At 42.4% G+C, this 20,671-nt stretch overlaps 1 protein-coding gene across 8 annotated transcripts in view; it reads right to left on the reverse strand.

Annotated features, from left to right (window-relative positions):
- LOC121068454 (synaptotagmin binding cytoplasmic RNA interacting protein) overlaps window positions 1-19,612 on the reverse strand; it is a 25,875-nt gene extending 6,263 nt beyond the window's left edge. For 4 of the 8 annotated variants that reach the window (XM_040553643.1, XM_040553639.1, XM_040553638.1 and 1 more), the window contains exons 1-10: window positions 19,257-19,604; window positions 17,801-17,960; window positions 16,793-16,911; window positions 16,499-16,606; window positions 14,752-14,865; window positions 14,476-14,652; window positions 9,641-9,776; window positions 8,551-8,756; window positions 3,514-3,663; window positions 2,124-2,245 (exon numbers count right to left, since the gene is read on the reverse strand). In XM_040553643.1, the coding sequence (XP_040409577.1) occupies window positions 2,124-2,245; window positions 3,514-3,663; window positions 8,551-8,756; window positions 9,641-9,776; window positions 14,476-14,652; window positions 14,752-14,865; window positions 16,499-16,606; window positions 16,793-16,911; window positions 17,801-17,948 (1,280 nt within the window). In that variant the 5' untranslated portion in view covers window positions 17,949-17,960; window positions 19,257-19,604. Of the gene's footprint in view, window positions 1-2,123; window positions 2,246-3,513; window positions 3,664-8,550; window positions 8,757-9,640; window positions 9,777-14,475; window positions 14,653-14,751; window positions 14,866-16,498; window positions 16,607-16,792; window positions 16,912-17,800; window positions 17,961-18,219; window positions 18,239-19,217 lie in introns of those variants that run through there. The other 4 variants (XM_040553642.1, XM_040553641.1, XM_040553636.1 and 1 more) reach the window with 4 other exon arrangements.
- Window positions 19,613-20,671: the final 1,059 nt, after the last annotated feature.

Raw genomic sequence — 20,671 nt, forward strand, 5'->3', positions numbered from 1 at the left:
ATTTTACATGCATTTGCTAATACTCTACTGTCAAGCCTTCTAACACCTCCCTTCAAACCTACGATGGAGCCAACTTATTAAGCCAACTTTTTGCCCTTTTATCTACATGTTTGGGTTTGTTTTTTCCCTCAGATAGTTAAATAGCTAACAGAACTCAAGATACGTTAAAAAGCAAAGTGACTTATACAGATAAAGAATTCTACTCCTGACAGCCTTGTGGGGTTTCAAACAGGAAAGGTGCGATTCAAAATGCTTCTTGCTCATTAAAAAGTCACTTATATACAGGGAGGTTAAGATCACTAAGCACATACCGTATGAATCAGATTGAATCTATAGCTATATGCAAGTTTCCAGAAAAAGAAAAAATTCTTACAACTACAACTGTAAATATAGTACAAACTGCAAGATACCTCTAAGACCTTAAGATGTCACTCCAAACTTTCCAAGTAACTAGGATACAGACTTAACACACATTGTTCTACTCCCTCTCACCTTTTGGAACCTTAAGAAAATTAAAAGCTCTTACAATTCACTTATGAATAATATGTTCAAAATCCAAACATACCTAATCAAACTAGCTGCTTTCCTACCTAAGATGCCTTAACAGTTCATAAAAGTAAAGGAATGTATCAAATTCCCAAACAAAAGAACCTGAAAGAAGAACTGAACAACTGGATTTACCTTACCTCTGACTAGAAAAAACAAGAGGCAGCCCTACTTTACCTATGACCACAAAATCAAGCATGCACCAGTTAAAGGGGGCTTGTGGAGATAACATACAGCATTATATTAACATATATTAGAGGTGTCACATGTCAGGAAGAAGTTCAGTGTTATAAATATGTGCGTAATATCCAGAAGTAATAATTCTGAATCAGATTACCTGCAAAGAACAGGTGGGGGGCAATGGAAGGGAAATTGCACAGCACTTAACTGACCAAGCACCTTTTAAGAGTATCTTCCTTTTCCATCAATGGAAAAGGACCACTACCAGATCTTGAACACAAAGGTAGCAGAACTGTTTACTACAGTACGAGATTTTTCTGATATTACTCAAATTCAACCATAGAATGTGCATCTCCAACCAGAGACAACAAAACCATGCAAACAGTTGCCCATGCCAAGAGGCAAGTTGTACAACTTCCAACAACACTTCAAATTATAATTACTTTTTTTATTGTGGTGTTGAAGAGACGCAGAATATAGAGAAAGAAAGAAAGAATTGCCAAAAAAAATTAGGCAGAACAGAAAAGGCCTAGCACAGAAGAGGAGCAAAAGAATAACGAAACTGACTACTTACAGTAACACCAGATGCCTGGGGAAGGAGAACAAAAGGGCCAAGAAAGTTATGACACCTATAAGCAGGGCAAACTTAAGCAGTTCCATGCGTACGCTAGGTCACCATCTGGAAATCTGTATTAATCTGGTAACCTCACTATTCTGCCTTCTTGTATGCTGCACAGCAGCACTGGCAGAAGTTATTTTTGGAAATACGGTGGGGGAGGGAAGATGGTTAGGAAAGCTACAAGATATCCAAAAAGATAAATACACGAGAACATTAAGCAGAACATGGTGGCAAGCAATGCATTGTTTGCCATGTTCAGCATTTATTAACAGGAGATCTTTATTAGTGTGAGTTTAGAAATTTCATGAATAATCTGTCTTCTGGAAGCGGCAAAGAAGTATGCCAGGATCCTTCCTTCAGAGGGTATTTTCTTAATCAGGGGGACCTGTACCAGTACTTCTAGGTCTGCTAGTAGGAATACATGCTGCTGAATACACTCATGTGACAGACCAGTGCAGAAATACAGGAAACTTTTTATTCTAAAGTGAGAAGTGTGCACACTTAATGACCTGCAAACATTTCCTCTGGTGCTCATACACCATATGAGCATCTCTGGTGCTCATACACCCATTGAACAAAACAGTACCTGAATTCTCACAAACAACACTACTAGATCTAAGTAAAACGCAGACAACGTAAACGCATCCAACATTTTCAGAGAAGCCAAAGAACCTGTATACACTATGGTAAAGCTACTAACTACCCCAAGTTCTAGTTCTGTACGAATATACATGTCTTTGAGAAGTAATACAACATATGTGCATGCATTTACACTTACATCTGATTTTTAGCCGCTTGTCTCTGAGCTTTCCGTTCTTTCCTTTTTTGATCTGGTGGCTTAGCAAAAACAATTTCAATGTTTTCTCCCTCTAAATCTTTGCCATTCATTTCTTCCATTGCCTGAAGGAATTAACCAGACTTTAAATATACTTCTAAGCATATCTGAAGTTATTAAGTTTACTCTATCCTTTAGAATATGCATTTTAAATGTTATCCATAGCTAAAACAACAATATAAATCTAAAAAAATTAGACAGCACAATATTATGGGTTCCAGAAAGTTACGCATTTCCTCTTAACTTAGTTCTCAAACCCAGGATGGCATGTATAAGCTTAATAGTCTTCCACTAAAAATTCTAAATAGACTTCAATCTTTGTAAGCCGTTTTAGTTAACGAAGGGACAGAATTAACTTCTGAAAGGACAGTAAAAAAATATTTGCAGTAAATGTCTACTGTTAGCATAAATGCAAATGGTACTAAAACTACAGATCAGCGGATGTTTTTATGCCTTTGTTTTACATATAGTAACTTCTTTTTTAAGCCAGAACCCCCCCCCCAGAAAGAGTACGTGTGTCATTCTCACTTAAAAAAACACAAAAAACACACCAACACATGCACATGTTCCCATGGGTCACAGTAATTGCTACAAGTTAATTTTAAGCAGAGGAATCCTAAAGATTCTACCACTTCTAGGGACTCTACATAGCTGAGCCTCGACAGGATACGTATCCTGTGAGAAGATTCTTTCCATCATCTTTCGTAAGCATCTGCTTCAAGGCATCTGGATGAACAAGAAAAGCTGAATCCCCTCGTATCCTGCTGTATCCTCCCACGGGACATAAAAATAGACACACTATAGACAGGAGAGGAAGTGCACTTTCCCTTCCTAACAACAGATGACCAGAGAAAATCCAGCAAGACCAGGCTAACAAAATCCAGGGAAGACAATTCCTCAGCTGTCCCACACCTCTCATGAAAAGAAAAGGTGATTATTCCACACCATAAAAAGGAAGTCATTCTGTTCCTAGAAAATAAAAAGATTACCTAAATTTTTATCACCTGTCCTAGAGAAACTGCACTAGAGTCTACTGCTAACTTGATGAGAAGAGTCACTCAACATCTAGCACTTCAATTTCAACTGATAACAGGTGTGACCATCTTAGATATTCATCAGAAGAACTACTTAGGATAGGTGCATCTAAGATCTAGTTTTTCAAATTAGCAAATGCATTTTCTTAGGAGATACCCAGAGAGGACAAAGGCATCAGAAGCATTTTAACGTTCCTCCAGACAGATTTTTTTCTGAAGTTAGAAGTATACAGCTTCAAAATGTTATACTTAGTCACACGCGCGCACACACACACAAGGGTACAGCCCTCTTCACTTACCTTTACAGCACCATCCCGTTCATCAAAATGGATGAAAGCATAGTCTTTTAGCTTCTTCACTCGCTCTAGCTTTCCAAATTGACTGAAGGCCTTTTCTAGTATCTCCTCTGTTACAGTATTGGCAAGATTGCGTACAAACAGAACTTTTACCTAGAAAAAAAAAGAATTAAAAACAATATTTAGACAAAAAGTTTTGCAAGTCATTACTATTGGCAGCACTGAAAATATCATTATAAGTACAACATTTTATATATGTAGTTATGTAAATATATGCGCTCATATATATATATATATATATATTCATATATATATATATATATATATATATATATATATATTCATATAGCACAAGTTGGCTGCAAACATCCCTGGCTGCTAAAAATATTAGATCAATTTTCAAACACGATTACGTAGCACTAGTATCCTGAAAGTCAATACAGTTTCTGTTAACATTTGAAAAAATCCTAGCAGCAGTAATTTTCAACTCAGGAATGCTTTCAAATTTGAAAGAAGGCAACTGAGACTGGTTACACACAAAATAATTAACTTATCAAAACATTCCATTGTTTAGACAGGTTTTGCAGAACAGTCATCACTGTAATATCTAGGTCAGAGGTGACAGCGCTGCAGCTCTCAAGCTGCTTAACTTGTGGCTTCCCTGCTACAGCTACACCAAATACCTAGCAGCAGGACTGCGCTTGCCTGAGGAGCACTCAGTGACCTGAATCCACAGTTACAAGAGGGAAGAAATACAGAAAAGGATACGAAGGCTGACATTGCCAAGTCACCCTTAGACTTTCTCACAAGTCAAACTGAGTCCTTTCTTTGAGTAACAGCCACCTCAAATTAACTGAAAACCTATCCCCTCCCCCTCTAAAGGGTGCAATATGGCTTGTAAGCTACATGAAGAGTGCTAGGCAGCTTTTAAGATCAGAAAGGCTAGTTCTCTTAAGGGTTTAGATACATTTCGTTAACTGCCTGACAGCGACTACATCATCAATGCAAAGTTGAACCAACCACAAACTATTTTAAGATGAAAGAAAACAATGCCATCTGACAAAGACTGATACTAGATACACCAGACGGCATGCACTGGACACCAGCGAATCACGTATGTTAGTGGGCTGGTAGCATTCAAAGGCTTGTCCTTGCCCCCACATTGAGGTTACACTAAATGTCTGGACATTATCATTTTTGCATGACATCACCCATGAGCTCTGGCAATTTATAAGCCTCTCTTACGTGTTGGGGGAGCCCCTTCCATACGCTGCCACCACGCGCTGACATTATAGTCTTACTTTCCTACAATGCAGCTGCCAATCGGCCACAAGGGCCTGCAACATCTTTCCACACCCCCTCCACCGTTAGTGGCTTCTAACTAGCTGATGACAAAAAGCAAGCGAACATGGTACACGGCAGCATTTGACTTCCCATTCCTAGTCCCAAAGGTCAACACAAGTAACACGGGGTACCAAAGGACCACAGAAAGCATGCTTCAATTCCTTGAAGCAGAGCTATAATCTCTGCTCCTAGAAAGTACAGGAATTCAGTAAACCCCAACACCTGTTGTATAAGACATAATTACTGTGTAATTAAGTTACAAACAAACAGGCAGGACTTCCATAAATCTTTGTCTCACTTGATTGCAGAACTAGGATGGGATGCGGAGTTTGGAAAAAAAGGATACTATAAGACTATAAATCTGATCCAGAGAATCAACTCTAGCCTTTGGCAATAGCTATTTGTGCTGATTCTCAAGGGATAGAAAAAAGTCACAGCCAGCTCCACAAGGAAAGCTTTCTCCTACCCTGTGTTAAGCTTCTCCTATATGCCTTGATAGTACAAGCGAACTGTGTGCCTTCCAAGAACCATTTTTAGTAAACCATTCTAATCACTATCTTTACCTTACCTTATTTTGTTTAAAAGAATCACATAAGTTTTGTTGTGTAACCACTTGCTTTTAAAACTGGTAAGTTGCAAACAAATGTTCCTTATTCTTATACTTTAGGAAAGGATGAAAACTTGAATCTCGTGAGGAACCAACCCTAAGAAGCCTTCACCAGTAAGTCCACAATGACTGACATATTTAGTGTCAGATATGATTAAAAACCTCAAAAAGAGGTATTTTTATTTTTAAATACAAAGATGATTATTTTAGTACTAGCAGGACATTATTTTTTTAATAAGAAATTACTTTAAATTTTCTCCCACACAGACAAATCCATTAATCTCTAACACCTCAATAATACCTTCGGTCACGTTACAGACCAAAAGCGTAGCTCAACCAGTCAAGGAAGATATCAAAACTAATAAGCAGATTAAAGCATAGGGTGAAAAAAAGAACTATTTTTACTTCATTTAAGGTGAAGAGGTTAAAAAAGTCCTCTTGATTAAGGCTTGTAGGTTGTAACCAGGAATACACATCTAGAACAAGCAATATACCCCACTATCCTAAGTGCACAGCAGCATTTTGTCATAAAGGCAGGACCCGCTTGTAAAACTGCTGAAGACTGGACTACCCCCAAAACTACTGCGATCTGTTCCTTTTCCTCCTTTTACCTACAGTACGAACACTTCAAACTTTGTTAGTATCTTCTCCAAGGGTTAGTATCCCTGTCTCCTTTCCTGTAATCTACCAGGCAGCCATGAGCCCAAGACTTTATTTAGCTGCTTAACCTGCCAATCTAGCACATGCTCTGTAGCCTCAGCCACATTACAGAAATAATTTAATAATTTAAAACGTAAGAGGCATCAAAATGCTGCTTAGGAGAAGTTAAACTATCAACACAACTACTAGAAGGTAGAAAAAATTTGGACCAAAAATCAATTACTTCTCCGATTATATGCATACGCTGATCTGTCAGAACAAGTACTGAACTTCTCTATCACATACATCTGTAGCTTCAAAAACTAGCTTTCCTCCTCCTCATGCTGAAGGTACTTCATGTTTAAGGTAACACCCCCTTTAAATTTCAAGTGCTTCAATATTTATTAAGTATACATCCATGTAGCACTCTCCACAACATTTAAACAAAAGTCTAGAGGAGAAAGGAAAAAAAGGCTTGAGAAAACACTTCAGAATTGTAAATTAGTAGGTGTCAATACACTGATGAAATGGCACGCTTTTCTGCCAGGTATTTAGAACAATGCTGTTCACCCTCGAGCTACCGAGGTGAATCTGTCTTCCCCATGCTTTGCTCTTATGGACCTTCTTTTCTAGTAATCTAGATGAGCACACTGCAGACCACATGATCATTGTGATGAAAGCAACCTCCTACTCTTACTCAGTGTTTCCCCCAGAGCCTTCTACCAAAGGAGTGTGAGACCAGGGCCAAGTGCTCTCCCTTTGCTCCTGAACGTCAGTACTCAGGAGCAGACGGCCAACCTGCAGCTCACATCCGGGAGATCTGTGCGACTGTGACAAATAGCTTAGCTGCTCTTAAACGTAACACAGCAGTAAACTCCAGAAAGCAAACCTAACACCTCCAGAGGGGCCAAATGTGATCAGGCTTTCTGTAAACGTACTTGAAGTGGGCAAGACAGACTGGAACAGAGCCTTTCCCTTGTTGTAAGAATAAACTAAGGGATGCAGCAAGCTAGAAAGGTCAGACACCAACACATGCCTCAGTTTCTGCCTACACCCACAAACTATGCACTCTTTACTTTTTCAGCATGCTCATTCATTCCCATTCCCTTTTGCATCAACCGCCTATATTTGGCAAATAGCAATAAAATATAACATTTCCCGCTTTAAATACAAAAAAATGTGAGGTATTAAAAGCTTAACATTCAAAAAATGAGTATTAAGTGGGGCAAAACACTAATTTCTTTAGCCTTTCATTCCGACATTTATAAACTTACTTCAGAAAGACACCCACCTCATCACATCCCCTATCACACCCTGCTTATCTATGTGGTCATGTCAGCAGAAGTTTGTGCTAATTCAACAGTTTGTTGGAGTAGGATGTCTCTTGAGCCAAGAAACTGATCAGATAGACAGCCACATATAGGAAATGTCACCTCTGACAAATTTTACCTGCAAGACTCTTCCCTGCTGTTGATCGTATGTGATACAGGGCAAGAAAGTGAAGTCTGCAAACAGGGTAGTCCAAGAGCTTCTGTGATAGCCATGTTATAAAAGCAGGCTTTCTTTTCTCCTAAAAATGAGCCACTGCCCCAACCCTTTTCCGTTATAGCTCACCAAAGAGGAGATGCCAGCCACACTATATTACTAGGTCCATCAAAGTAGGACTCCAGCAAGTGACATGTCTCAAATAAGAGTAAAAGCAAAGGCAAAAAGCAAGTAAAGAGAAAGAGATAAGGATATAGACTAGCTAGGAGCTTCCATGAAACAACTCAGCTACACAACGCAATTGAAAAAGATGGGCCTGGGCATTATCTGATGGTGAAAAAAAGAGGTAATATTTCTACAGCAAAATGAAGTGCTGTAACGTACTTCAAGATGTTGAAGTTCAGACCTTAGCTTAACTGAAATACTCAAACTCCAAAATATTACCAGTCTTAACATTTTAAAAGATTCACACCCCACCCGAGTCAAAAATAAAGACAAAGTTCCAAATACAAAGTAATTGCTTAACTACTCAAAAGTAACTTCTACAGGATAGCTTTAAAAAATTTGCCTGTGTTACTGTAACATTCTACTTCTGAAGTGACAAACATGTAGTTCCAGGGTTAAAAATCATTAAGGCTTGTTCTCTGATCATTTCTGGATTTCTGTGCCACGATATACTAAACTACAAAGTCATTTTAATTCGGGGAGTCGCCACCACCGCTTCCAGATCAGAAATCAACTACACCAGCATACATATCATTCACCCTTGGGAGCACAAGATAACATCTGCCAATAGTTTTTTTGAATTCACATCAATTCTAGAGTGCATTCTTATTTTTATCATCTCACTTACAACACTTTTTTCAAGAGGGCTGAAAGACGCTATTTAAACTTACGGTCATATCAGGAAGTACTTTGGAACAAGGCACTTTACGTATATTATGCTTCCCTTATAGCTTTATTACCTTTGCCATGACTTCGGGATCTGGGTCTTCTATAGGGTCAGCCCATTCAACTGTAACAACATTTCCCCAGACTTTCACCTTGCCACTCATCAACCTACGTCTGGCCTGAGCAGCAGTCTTGTGATCTTCATATTCAAGAAAACAGAAACCCCGGTTCTTTTTCTTGTCATCGGGCTGATGATACAATATGACATCTGTAAGGCCCTCTGAAAATAAGCAAAATATTCCTTCGTTATGGCTTTAATCCACGAGTTTGTATTATAAAGTAAGGATTATCTTTCTGAGAATTATGCATCTGATTAGCAGATCCAAAAAAGCACTACATGCTAGTCTTTTCAGACTACGTACTTATTAAAACTTCCCTACTTTCAAGGCCCACATTCTCCAAGAGACATTGGACTATCCCAGCTTAGGATCCCTTTTGTTAAGTGAAGAAAGCTTAAAAGTTATAGAAGAATACCTTCCATCTCACTGAACAGAGAGTGCAACCAAAAGTTGTGCTTTGTCACTTTTTTTCTCAACCCCGCTAAGTCACAATACTTATCAGCATCTGTTTTTTCCACGGATGTCCAAAGAACAAAAGGTTAAACTTGCATGATTTCAAGACATCTAAGAGTTTCAGTGTTGCTCCAAGGAACCTAAAGTGTATCATTCAGTAACACAGGAAGCCGTAAAATGTTACCTTAGCAAGTTTATGTGCTGTTAACAGAAAGAGATCCTTATCAAATCAGTAAGAACTCTGAAGCACAGAACTGGTTACGTTTCCCAACCTGCTTCAGTTTTGTCTTGAAAAGCTTTAAAACATCAATTAGTACTGACATAATTGAACCATCTGTTTGAATGGCTTTTTTAAACAATACACACATTTTCTCAGTAAAACTTGGAACTGCACACCTTGTTTAATTACAAATATTTCAGCCCTCAGCACAGTAAGATTTTTTTTCTTAATAAATAAAAATCAGGACACAAATGCTAAGTCATCTCAGTTTGAATTCATTTTCATTCAACCATAAGCCAAAAGATGGTAAAAATACTTCATCACTGATCACGTTTGCCATCCTCTAGCTGTATGAAACAGTTACTCAGTTACCTGTTACTTTGCTGAATTCTTCAACAATTTGCTCCTTGGTTTTACTCTTAGGAATAGAACCAACAAAAAGCCTATTATTGGCAACAGAGATGCATACACCAATGTGTTTTCCAGAACGAATTTCATGATTGTTGTACTGAAAGAAAAACAGACAATCATCAGTCACATAACTTTCACTCCAGTCCAATACCAAATCTTTTGCTTCTGCAAACATGTAATATATTAAATTCTTTGGCAATTAACACATTCTTATGATATATACTCAATTATTTTGCATTATACCCATGCTCTCTAAGCTATCTCCACAGCGTCAACCAACAACTACCCTTCCTTTCTTGTTCAAGCCTTAGTCTTAATACATATACCTTTAGATTTCATGTAGAACCACAAAAGGTTAATGTGTCCAAACCAACAAGGTCAAGGCTACTCCCCCTTCACAACAGCACAGAACAAAATTCAGGTTCCTCTACAGATTGCATCTGTGAATTCTTAAATTGTATTGTGTGTCTAATAGAAGACAGGTGTTACAATTGAAGTCAGATTCCCTTCCAAAGCTCTATAGTTCACAAAGGAAAGCCATGATCAGGTCTTCTCCACAAAGCATACAAGAGCAATTGCCGAATTCTTTCCAAAGCATGTAGGTTACACAGATAGAGACAGTAAACAGCAAAAAGAGACTTCTATTGCTTTGAAATCCTAAGACTTTGTTCATACTCCGGTCCTAAAACAGACTGTTTAGAAAACACTCTGAACACATCAACAGTTCAAGGGGAAAAAAAACTATTACTGTAGACATCTGCTGACAAAAAATGCCCTTCATTGAGATGCAGACAGACATGTATCATCCAAATAAGCAGCTGGGAGGTCAACTGGTGGTACATCAACCACTTTTCTGCACTGCGAGCCCTGCAACGGGCAATTCTTTAGCTAGGAAAATGTATTTTGTGGTCAACATTTTATTGACAAGTAGTAGGATAGCTTTTCAAAATTTAATCTAGCTATTTGTTCTGTGAGTGATTTTGTGTCTGGTGGTAAACTTCCCACATAAGCAAGTTCTCCCACACCCCCTTCTTGCTTAGGGCACTAAAAACCAGGGTGAAGATGTATTTATATTTAGCCATTACAAACAAAAACTACATCACTGAAGACTTTCAAAGCTATACAATTGTACAAGAAGTGAGCTAAAAAAACTGCACATGCGAAAAGGATCTTGAGTGGCATCTCTCCAACTAGTTATGTCGCAAAGCATAACACTATACAGTAAAAGACATCTCCCTATCTGTTGACTGTGTAGCAGAGGAAGAATTGATTTTAAAGTCTGAAACAAAACCACACAGGAAAACTACATATATATTTATGAACACTGACAAAAACTTATATGCATTAACAAAGAGAAGATTATACTTGCCGGAAAAAAAAATCCTTTAAAGAAACAGGTTTACAAAAAAGCTAGCAGCTTATATGCCTGGATGCAAGACAAACTGATTCTTCTTCAACTGAAGTATGTAAGATAAGAGAAGGTATTATCATCTGACTGCTCTTATTACAATCTAAGACCAAAGTCTAACTTCATATTTAATCCAAAAAAGATGCTCTCTCACACCTCATAACAAAAACTTTTCCTAACTTCAAAGGAAAATAAGTACTCTAACATTGCTATTCCATGCTGATATTAGTTTCTTTTTCTCCATACTATCATACTTTACTACTTTCCATCATATGTTTATTCTACCACAGAATAAACAGTCTAGAGGTAGGTGCTCCTAAATATACAATTGGTGGTTTTGGGGCAAATAATTTGCAAAGCAGCTGCACACTTAGATTAGATATCAATGGGCCCAAATCTTAATTTGGATGAAGTACCAAAACAGTCAGGCTACCAAATTAGCAAGGTCAGCAAAACACTTTTCCCTCGTCACCACTGAAGCAATGCCTGAAGTCAGCAGAGACATTAGCACCCCCTAGATACCAGAAAAGGTTGTTTTTTTTTTTTTTGCTAAGTTCCTCAAGAACTGATTCACTAACAGGTAAAGTCTGTTTTGTCATTTCATCCACTTTCACCTGCAGTTTGGTTCCAGCAGCAAACAAGCTGCACTACTGTACAGAGCTGGCAAACTACTTAATAGGGATATTTGCACCTGTACCTGCACTTTGATCAAACTTACACTTGCTCTAGTCAAAAATGCTTAGAACTGTATATAGTAGCATGCACTATACCTCCTCCTATAAGCTTGGCCCACAAGTACTTAATTCTGTGCATGGCTGCAGTAACCCTAATCACTCAGAAATCCTTTCCAAAATTGTTATCTAACAGCTTCATATGAAATAGTAGGAATTGAGCGTGCACATAAACACACAACTGGAATTATAATTCATAGCTGAAAGCGTGCAAACAGAAGGGAAACGCAAGCATGCGGACAGGCAAAAAAACACCTGAAGAAAGTCAGACCTAACTTCCAACAGCTGGTACTTGTGTGAACAGCGCTTGAGATGCTGCTTCTACTTAACTGGCTGGGTGATTGACACCTGTACACTGGATTAAGTGTACAAGTGGATTAAGTTAACTACTGTTCATATCTGAGAGTCTTCTCAGGATCAAGCCACAGCATTGTTCCATTTTTGTCTCAAGCACAGCACCAAAGGTATTTCAAACAAAATTTAGGGATCTCCCTTTATAAGCTGCTGGAGCTATGCATAAACAAAATCACGCCTTCAACCTTTTAAGTGCAAGGTTTCTTCCGGTCAACGAATAGAATAAGTCAACGTTAAGTTTATCTAAAATATTGTTTCAGTTTTATATGAAGATGTTATAAAGACTGTGGCTGATACCACAGCCATACAGAAGTGAATCACATGCAGAATACGTTACACCAATTGCAAGAGCCTGAATACAGGTCAGTGTATCTTCTGCTGTTTGAGTATTGACAAAACTTCATAGCCGTCTATTAGTCAGAAAACTAAAGCAATGCAGAGATTTTTATTCTCATTTTTGGTATATTTCAGAATCATGAATGGGGAAAAAAAGCCTCTGGCAAGAGGATGGGAAATAAAAAAGAGAACCCCCAGTTCCATGACACCCAGAAATCCCTAAAACAAGCTGTTTACGCATCAGAAGTAGTATCAGAAAGAATACTGCCTGTTAAAATACTAGAATGTTAAAATAACTAGGACCAAGAGTTTAGTGTTTCTCAGAGGTCTTTCAGCAACCTCTCCCATGCATGTGTTAAAAAAAACAAGACTTAGACCCATCATTTTCAACTAAGCCACAAAGCCATATTTTGCCGGTAACCCTACAAATCACTCAGGCACCTTGGGCAACTTCTAACACACCAAGCGACCCAAGCCAACTGGGACTGGGACCATTCAAAAGCTGACAAATGCCACAGTATCCAGTTTAGAACTAATCCTGCCTTCAAAGGTTAGCATGAAGGCCGAAAAACTGCCATACCAACCCTAACACTTTTCAAGTATCTACACTCTGTGGCTATCTAGCAGAGAAACACAACACCTTATTTTTTCCTGCATATCAAAGATCAAATATAAAGGGACTTTAAGTACCTCCTTTCCTTCCCTCGTATCATTCAGTAGAAGACTGAGGCTAGGACCCGAGCTCTAACTTTTACAGAAACACAATCTGAATGACTTTTCAGACCCCCTCAGGAACACGCTGCATTTAAGCAAAATAGAGCTAACTGAAGAAAAATTCCTTTTCATTTAATAGACGCTTCTGATAATATATTTAAGTTTGTTTCACTCTTTGGGTAAGTCATGTGAATAACTCATGAGTTTACACAAAATATAAATAGCTAAGCTGACAAAGTACAAAGAGGTATATGCAAACAGTTATCGTAAGTGTATTTGGATTGCACACAGGAACACACCAGACATGCTTGTTTAAAAAGCTAAACAGAAGATACCAAACTTTTTCGTACTTTTTTTTTTTTTTAAGACATTTCAATACTTTTTGGGAGGCATTTCTATCTTCAGCCTGATTCATCTCAACCAAGTGGGTTAGCAAGGTACCTTAATGACCTAAGATGCCCCTTAATACAGAAGAGAGGTTTTAACCCTGCCATATTAGCTCAGTATCAGTGTGCCTCAGAATGAGTATAGTTAGCACTCTTAGGATCACACCATGCATTGTGATCTCAGCCACATCAATGCAGCACTAACTAGCTCAAAGAATTCAAATTTCACGTAACTAGAACAACAACAGAGCAGGACAACGACTGGGGACATAAAACCCGGAAAGCTTATTAAGAGTTTCCCATTTTTTATATCAGACCATTTCACACCTCTGTATTAAAACAGAGGAAGTTTTTAACCGGTAGCTTTGCTGTCATTTTCCAGATAGCTAAAACAGACAAAACAGACCTTGCAAGTCAAAAATGATTACTTATTATCTGAAGTATCTTATGAAATTCTGTGACTTCAGATGCATTTTCCCAGTATGGTGCCCCCTGCTGGTGCACAAGCAAATCAAAATCATAAAACCTGACCAACTCCTTTGTAACACAGCATCTCAACAAACACTTCTAAAACTCATCCAAATGCAGACAGCTCAGAAGTCACTACTGCTAAGACAACTTCTGTTAAGATTCACCTAACCGGACCAAACAGCAGTCCACCTACTTTATTTCCTGCCCCTAACACGCCCACCAAAGATTTATACGCAGAATTATGTAAAAAATATTTAAAAATGCCTGGTGGACATTCGTAAAATCATCTAAAAATGACACAGTTTAATTTTAAGCATTCAGACATTAGGATCAGGACAACTGCTTATAATCCACAGCGTGTTCTTAAAAAAAAAAAAAAGATATAAGAAGACTTACCAGTTTAACAGCCTCCTGAGCTGCCTCTTTAGTACAAAAAGTGACAAAAGCATATCCTCTATTTAGACCAGTTAATGGATCCATCATTAAGCGGAGATCCCATATAGGGCCAGCTTTCTCAAATAATGGAACAAGTTCATCTTCAAACAAGTCTCTTGGAATCTTGCCCACAAATATCTGCAAGAGGCACAGAGTATTTTTATTCATTAGGTGTATTTTTTTTTTTTTTTTTTTTAATATATAAGCAATAAATCTACACAAACATCTTCTCCATACCTCTGTACCAACGGAGGGTTGCTGTCCTGAATATACAGACTCTGGAGGAGGTCCACCATACTTTCTCTGTCCAGTAGTCACATCAAGAGTGTAGCCGGTTCTCTCCAAGAGTGCCTTCAAGTAAGAAATTTAAAATTTTAAAATCATGTGCAAATTCAGCTAATTTAGACATTCTTCATTCACAGACAACAGACATGCTCATAATTCACCTTAAACTGTATTGCTTTGAAACTCTCGCAGGCGAACAAGCCTACTGCTAGCACTTTAACAACAAACTTGCAGAACAATTATTAAAACTGCCAGGTAAAGAAACACTAGAAAATTGGAGGTTCACATGGAGTTTTCCCCAATTCCTTCATTTTCATACAAAAAAGAAGCCAAGTAATAGAACAGCGAGCTTCCCTTTAATTAGGAAGATCTTAGCAGTCCGAGCCACTTCTTGTTTTGGCATGCCCAATCCTGCAAACATTTATGCACAGAAGTTCCCTTCACTTATGAGATTACTCATAAGTGTGAAGTTAAAGAACACATGTTTAAGTGCTTACACTCCTGGAACACTGTTCTTTCTGCTTCAGGTATCCCACCACTGAAGTTGTGATCAAACTCCCCTCCTCCTATGCTGTTACCCCTCCCCATCCTCCCCTCAGTTCCTTGGGGGCACATGCAGCATCCCAGCACAACTGGCCTTCACTCTGATTACTGCATACAGTTACAAACGTATGTAAAATATCTAATGAGAAACTCCTCTGAAAGTAGTCTTTTCTTAACAATTTTGTACAAAGACACATCGACTCTACGCACAAAAGAGCAGCACATTTAACAAGTCCAATTATAATCAGGAGTTAATTTCACAACTGGAAAATTGCAGTGTCTTTAAACGCTATAGCCATCAGCAGTGAAAGCTATGCTACTTTAAGTTACTTAAGTTACTTTAAGTTACATACTGTTGTTTTATGTGGTGGTGACAAGAACTGTATCACTTGTTTGTTGTTTTTCCCTTTTTTAAAAAAAATTACAATTACCAACATCCCAGCCTCAAAGCAAGAAAAACAAAGACATTCTAGTTTTGCAAGCTACATAGTTATTTGTAATCTTTAACACATTCATTTTGCACTTTACACATAAAAAGTTAAAGATGAAAGATTCTCTCACTTTTCTAAAGCATCAACTAAACATATTTAGGTTTTCCTTTCATTTAGCTTTGGAACAGTTGCTAATTATGGAATTTAACATAAGTTGTGGTATGTCTAACTCTGGACACAGGAGTTTCTTGGTATCAGGAGACTCACATGAAGAAATAAGTATCCTTTAAAACAATTTCGGGTACAGATTATGACACACATGCTATCTCCCTGTTGCGGAATTGCTTTAAACCTGAATTGAGGGAAAAAACAAACCAGTAGCTGAAGTTACGTATTCCAAACTCAAAGATCTATGCTGACAAGTTTCCTAAAACTATGAAATAGTAAAACTGTCTCAACTAGTCAATCCTCAGCTCATAAATCAAACCATCCAATCTCTTTAATTTTTCAATATACATTCAGACCCAGTAATCAACAGGATGTAAGTTTTCTCTTGAAGACGCAGTGTAAGATGAAAATGTAAATGACAGCTCTTAAATAATGATGAATAATCTAAAATAGCCTTCACTAGAATATCACAGTTTTATAAGAATTAAGGTCTCTATCACAAAAGCTTTGCAAAAAACACAGACAGACTTCATACCTTTTATCTCCTAGGCACATACCTTAATTTTTGCCTCATCTGGTCCTTTGCTAGAATCTGCCACCTTGGTCCCCTGTTTTTCCCTCTGCCTGTATGTCTTCATGACTCCACATAAAAAGGCACTTTTGTTCTGCAAAAGATGCATTAATCTTCAGTTCTGCGAACATTACAAGCCAGAACCAATTTCTACCTTGAACGAATAAAGGACCTGTTTTACGTATCATGTATGGATCACTGAAGAGATTTAAGCAAACTTCTTGCCAGTCTACTAGTAGTTTATCCCTCAACAATTACATTCTAAATTGCTTAACGTTACCTGAACATGTGAGAGATCACTGTCTTTAAACTGTTGAAGCACTGCCAGTGCACCTTCTTCATTAAATTCCTTTAAAGCTTCAATAGCTCTTTCATCTAGATCACTATGTGCAACTAGCCCTAGAGAAAAGAACAAAATTACTAATTACACGTGGGCAGCAATCTTTGTTTAACCATATTTAACACACCTAATATATTTCAGTGTTCCCTAAATCAATCACTGGTTAAAGTTACAATACTCAAGAAGTTGCTTAGCCCTTTAAGTTAAACATTAAGTGCACGTAACTTTTTTTAAAATCAAGTTTTCAAAAAAGTTAAGATTTAGAGTAACATATCCTACCTTAGAGTCACAGAATCATAGATTCTACTATCTTTATGTATTTGACTTCTCAGAAATCCAGATGTTACACAGGCCAAGTTTATTTTCAATATCCTGAAGCTGAATTCAGAAGGCTCTATCAAAACCTGACTTAGCTTGACTAGCAATGGTACCATGATATATTTTGAGAGAAGACTATAAACTGCAGCACTAGAGGAGTAATCACAATAATCCCCCCCCCAAAAAAATCAAGCTTTAAATATGCTATCTATTTCCATATAATAATTTTTGCACCCATGAGCTCAAATACTATATCACAAAGTAACATTTACATCAGAAGATGACTACCAAGGCTTCAGTTACTTAAAGTTACTTAGAAGTACTGTAAAAATGCACAAAAACCACATCACCTGCCCCTTCTAAGAATCATCTGATGCCTATTCCAGCTGTTGCTACAGTCACATGCAATTTTTTCCCCCTTTCCCAACCCTCAACCCAAGGGGCCTAGTCCAAGGCTTTTCTCTGAAAAATACTATGACAGATTAAAGCACTAAATGACAAAAATCTGCAGATTTTTGTAAGACTGCAGTCCCCATGCTTTGGAAACCACAAGAAGTTGCTATTTTAGCCCAAAGACAGACAAATATAATAAAGCATAGTAGGTGTGGTTTTGCAAGTTTTACATCTTACCTGCAACGTAAATTTCATCTAGTTTTTCAGCAACTTTCTGTGGTAAACCAGCATCGAGCAATGTCTGGAAATGCTCAGAATGGGTAACTGCAGCAGAAGTATCCATGGGCTCTTCAGTACCATTCCCATTAACATGTTCAGTAGCCATGTTTCCAGATATCTGTCCAAATGCAATAAGCATCGTAATTAAGCTACAAATATCTTCGAGTAGAACAATTCAAGTGACAGCACGTGCAACAGACCGCCCTGCTCTTGCGGAGAGATCGCAGACCGCTCCCGTGACACTTTCGGCTTCGGAAGATGCCCCAAATTCCTCAAAAGAAGCCCTAACACAAAGGAAAGCCCTGACACCGCTGCCTAGCGGGGGTGGGGTGGCTTTCACTGCAGGTTTTACACAACCCAGCCAGACACTGACTCACCTCGCTCCCTCCGTCTCTCCACCACGGAGCTCTGAACAAGTTCGAAATGGAGCAAGGAGCCAGCGGCGGGGGAGGGCGGCGGAGCAGCCCCGCCGCACGCAGCCGCCGCGATACCGCCGCTGACACCCGCCACGGCCGAGCCGCCGGCCGGCCGCCCCCCGGGGGCCCCGGCCTCCCCTCCCCGGTGCCGGCCGGGCCGAGCGAGAGGAACAAAGCGCTCTTGGCAGCCCGCACCCACCCACGGCGGCGGCGGCAGCGGCGGCCGCCATGAGCGCGATGGAAACACGTGCTCTGCGCGTTCAGATGTCCTACAACTTCCTCCAGTGACCGACTTCCCCCCCCCCTCCCCGCCACGCTCCCGCGGGAGGAGCGGCTCCCCCCACCCCCCCCCCCCCCAACACGCCCCGAGCCCCGCAGCCGCTCCCCACCTCTCACCCTTATTCCCCCCGGGAGGCCGCTTGCGACACCCCGGGCCCGATTTCACCACTCGGCCGGGAGCTCGCCGCGCCTCCCGACCCCCCCCCAGCCCGTAGTCCCCGAAACAATGCGGGGGCCCACCGCCAGCCTCCCCTCCCGGCTGTGGCGGGGGGGGGGGGGGATACCGCGGGACGCGACCGTGAGGGACCCGCGGTGCAGGAGCCGCTCGGCTTCCCCCGGCAATGAATGGAGCGGCGGGGCCGGCGGGACAATGAGGCGGCGGCCACGCGTCCCGCAGCGGGCCCGGCCCGGGGCCGCCCCGCCGCCGCCGCCGCCTCCTCCCCGCAGCAGCCGGGCCTAGCGCGAGGCCACCGGGCCGGCCCCGGCCGCCCACCGGGAGCGGCCACGACGGCAGCCGGCCCCTCCGCCCAGCGGCACGGCAGCGCTGCAGGGCCCCGCCCGGCCGCCCCTTCCTCACCCTCACCCTCCTCCTTCACCACCGCCGCCACCGCCACCACCACCGCGGCCCGGGCCCCGCTCCCACTCCCCCCCTCCGCCGCCGCCGCCGCTCGGCTCCTCACCGCTCCCTCCCCGCTCCCTCCCGGCTCCCTCCCGCTGACCTGCGGGGCTGCGGAGGTCGAACCGCCGTGCGAAGGGGGCTGCGGGGCGCGCGTGGGGCTTAGCGGCTCGGCGTGGCTGAGGAGCTGCCCCCCCCCTGCTCCGGCTCCCTCGGCGCGTGTCCGGACAGTGTGCTGGAGCTGGCGTAAAATGGCGGCCGCTCGAGCGCTCACGCCGCTGCTGGCACCAACCCCAGCCCCTTCCACTCGGCGCGGGGGGGGGCGGGCGGGCGGGCGGGCGGGCGGGCGGGCGGGGAGGGGAAGGGAGGTGGGGGGGGGGGGAAGAGAGAGAGAGAGGAGGGAGGGGGAGGAGGAGGAGGAGGCGCCGCCGCGCGCGCTGGCGCAGCCCCAAAGCCGGGGTCTCCCAGGCAGCTCCGCAAGGGTTATCGCCTCGCCCCGCCCTCCCCGGCCGCGCGCCCCGCCCTCGCCTGCTCGCTCGCTCTCCCCGCCGCGCGCCCCTCGTGCACGCGCACGCCGCCGAGGAAGGAGGGAGGCGGTGGTGGTGGTGCTGGTGGTGGCGGCGTCCGCGGGGCGAGCCCCGCCCGGCGCCTGCCCGCACCTCCCTCGCGCCCCGCGTGGGCGCCGCGCGGGAAGGAGGAGGAAAAGAATGATAAAGAATAATAAATAATGAAAATAATAATAATAAAAAAAAAATAATAGTAGAAGCGGTGCCGGAACCCGGCGCGCCGCGATTGGGCGAGCGGCCGTTCCCACGGTGCGCAGGTGGCACAAAGGGGAACGGCGCGGCCGGAGGCGGGGAGGGAGTCCCGGCCCGCGGCGGGGGGAACGGCGGGGAGACAAAGCCACGCAGACAAAGGGAGGGGAGAGAGCGGCGCTTTGTGTGGCTGCCGGCCAGCCCCGAGCGCGGCAGCCGCGAGCCTTCGCTGGAGAAAGGAGGAGGCGCCGCGCCCCTTTCCCTTAAGGGGGGCACCCCTCCTCAGGCGGGCACCCGCGCCCTTCAGGCCGGTTCTCTCCCCTCAGACGGGCACCCGCGCCCCTAAGGCGGGCTCTCCTCAGGCCGGTTCCCCCCCCTCAGGTCGCCCCCTGCACGCCCACCCCCTCAGGGGGCTTCTCCCCTCGCCTCAGGGCGGCTCCCGCCAACGGCCGCCACCGCCCGCCGTAACGGTCGCTCGCTCCTGAGGGAGCGGGAACAGCCCCGCGGCGGGATAGGGACGAGGAGGCACCGCGGCCGTGAAATAGGGTGGCCCAGGGACATTGGGGACCTGACGGGGAGAAAGCAGCCAGCCCCAGCTAGAGCACTGGCAGATGTGCGTTTCGTGTGGTGGATTCTTCCGGATGCCAGCCCCCGGCACGCCTCGCCTGCACACCTTGCAGAGGAGACTTGGAAAGCAGCCCCATCAGCTCTGCCAGACCTGTAACTCCAGCCGGGCAGGGAGGGAGGAAGGCACACAATATTA

Source organism: Cygnus olor, chromosome 3, assembly GCF_009769625.2.
Source record: "Cygnus olor isolate bCygOlo1 chromosome 3, bCygOlo1.pri.v2, whole genome shotgun sequence".
NCBI lineage: Eukaryota > Metazoa > Chordata > Aves > Anseriformes > Anatidae > Cygnus > Cygnus olor.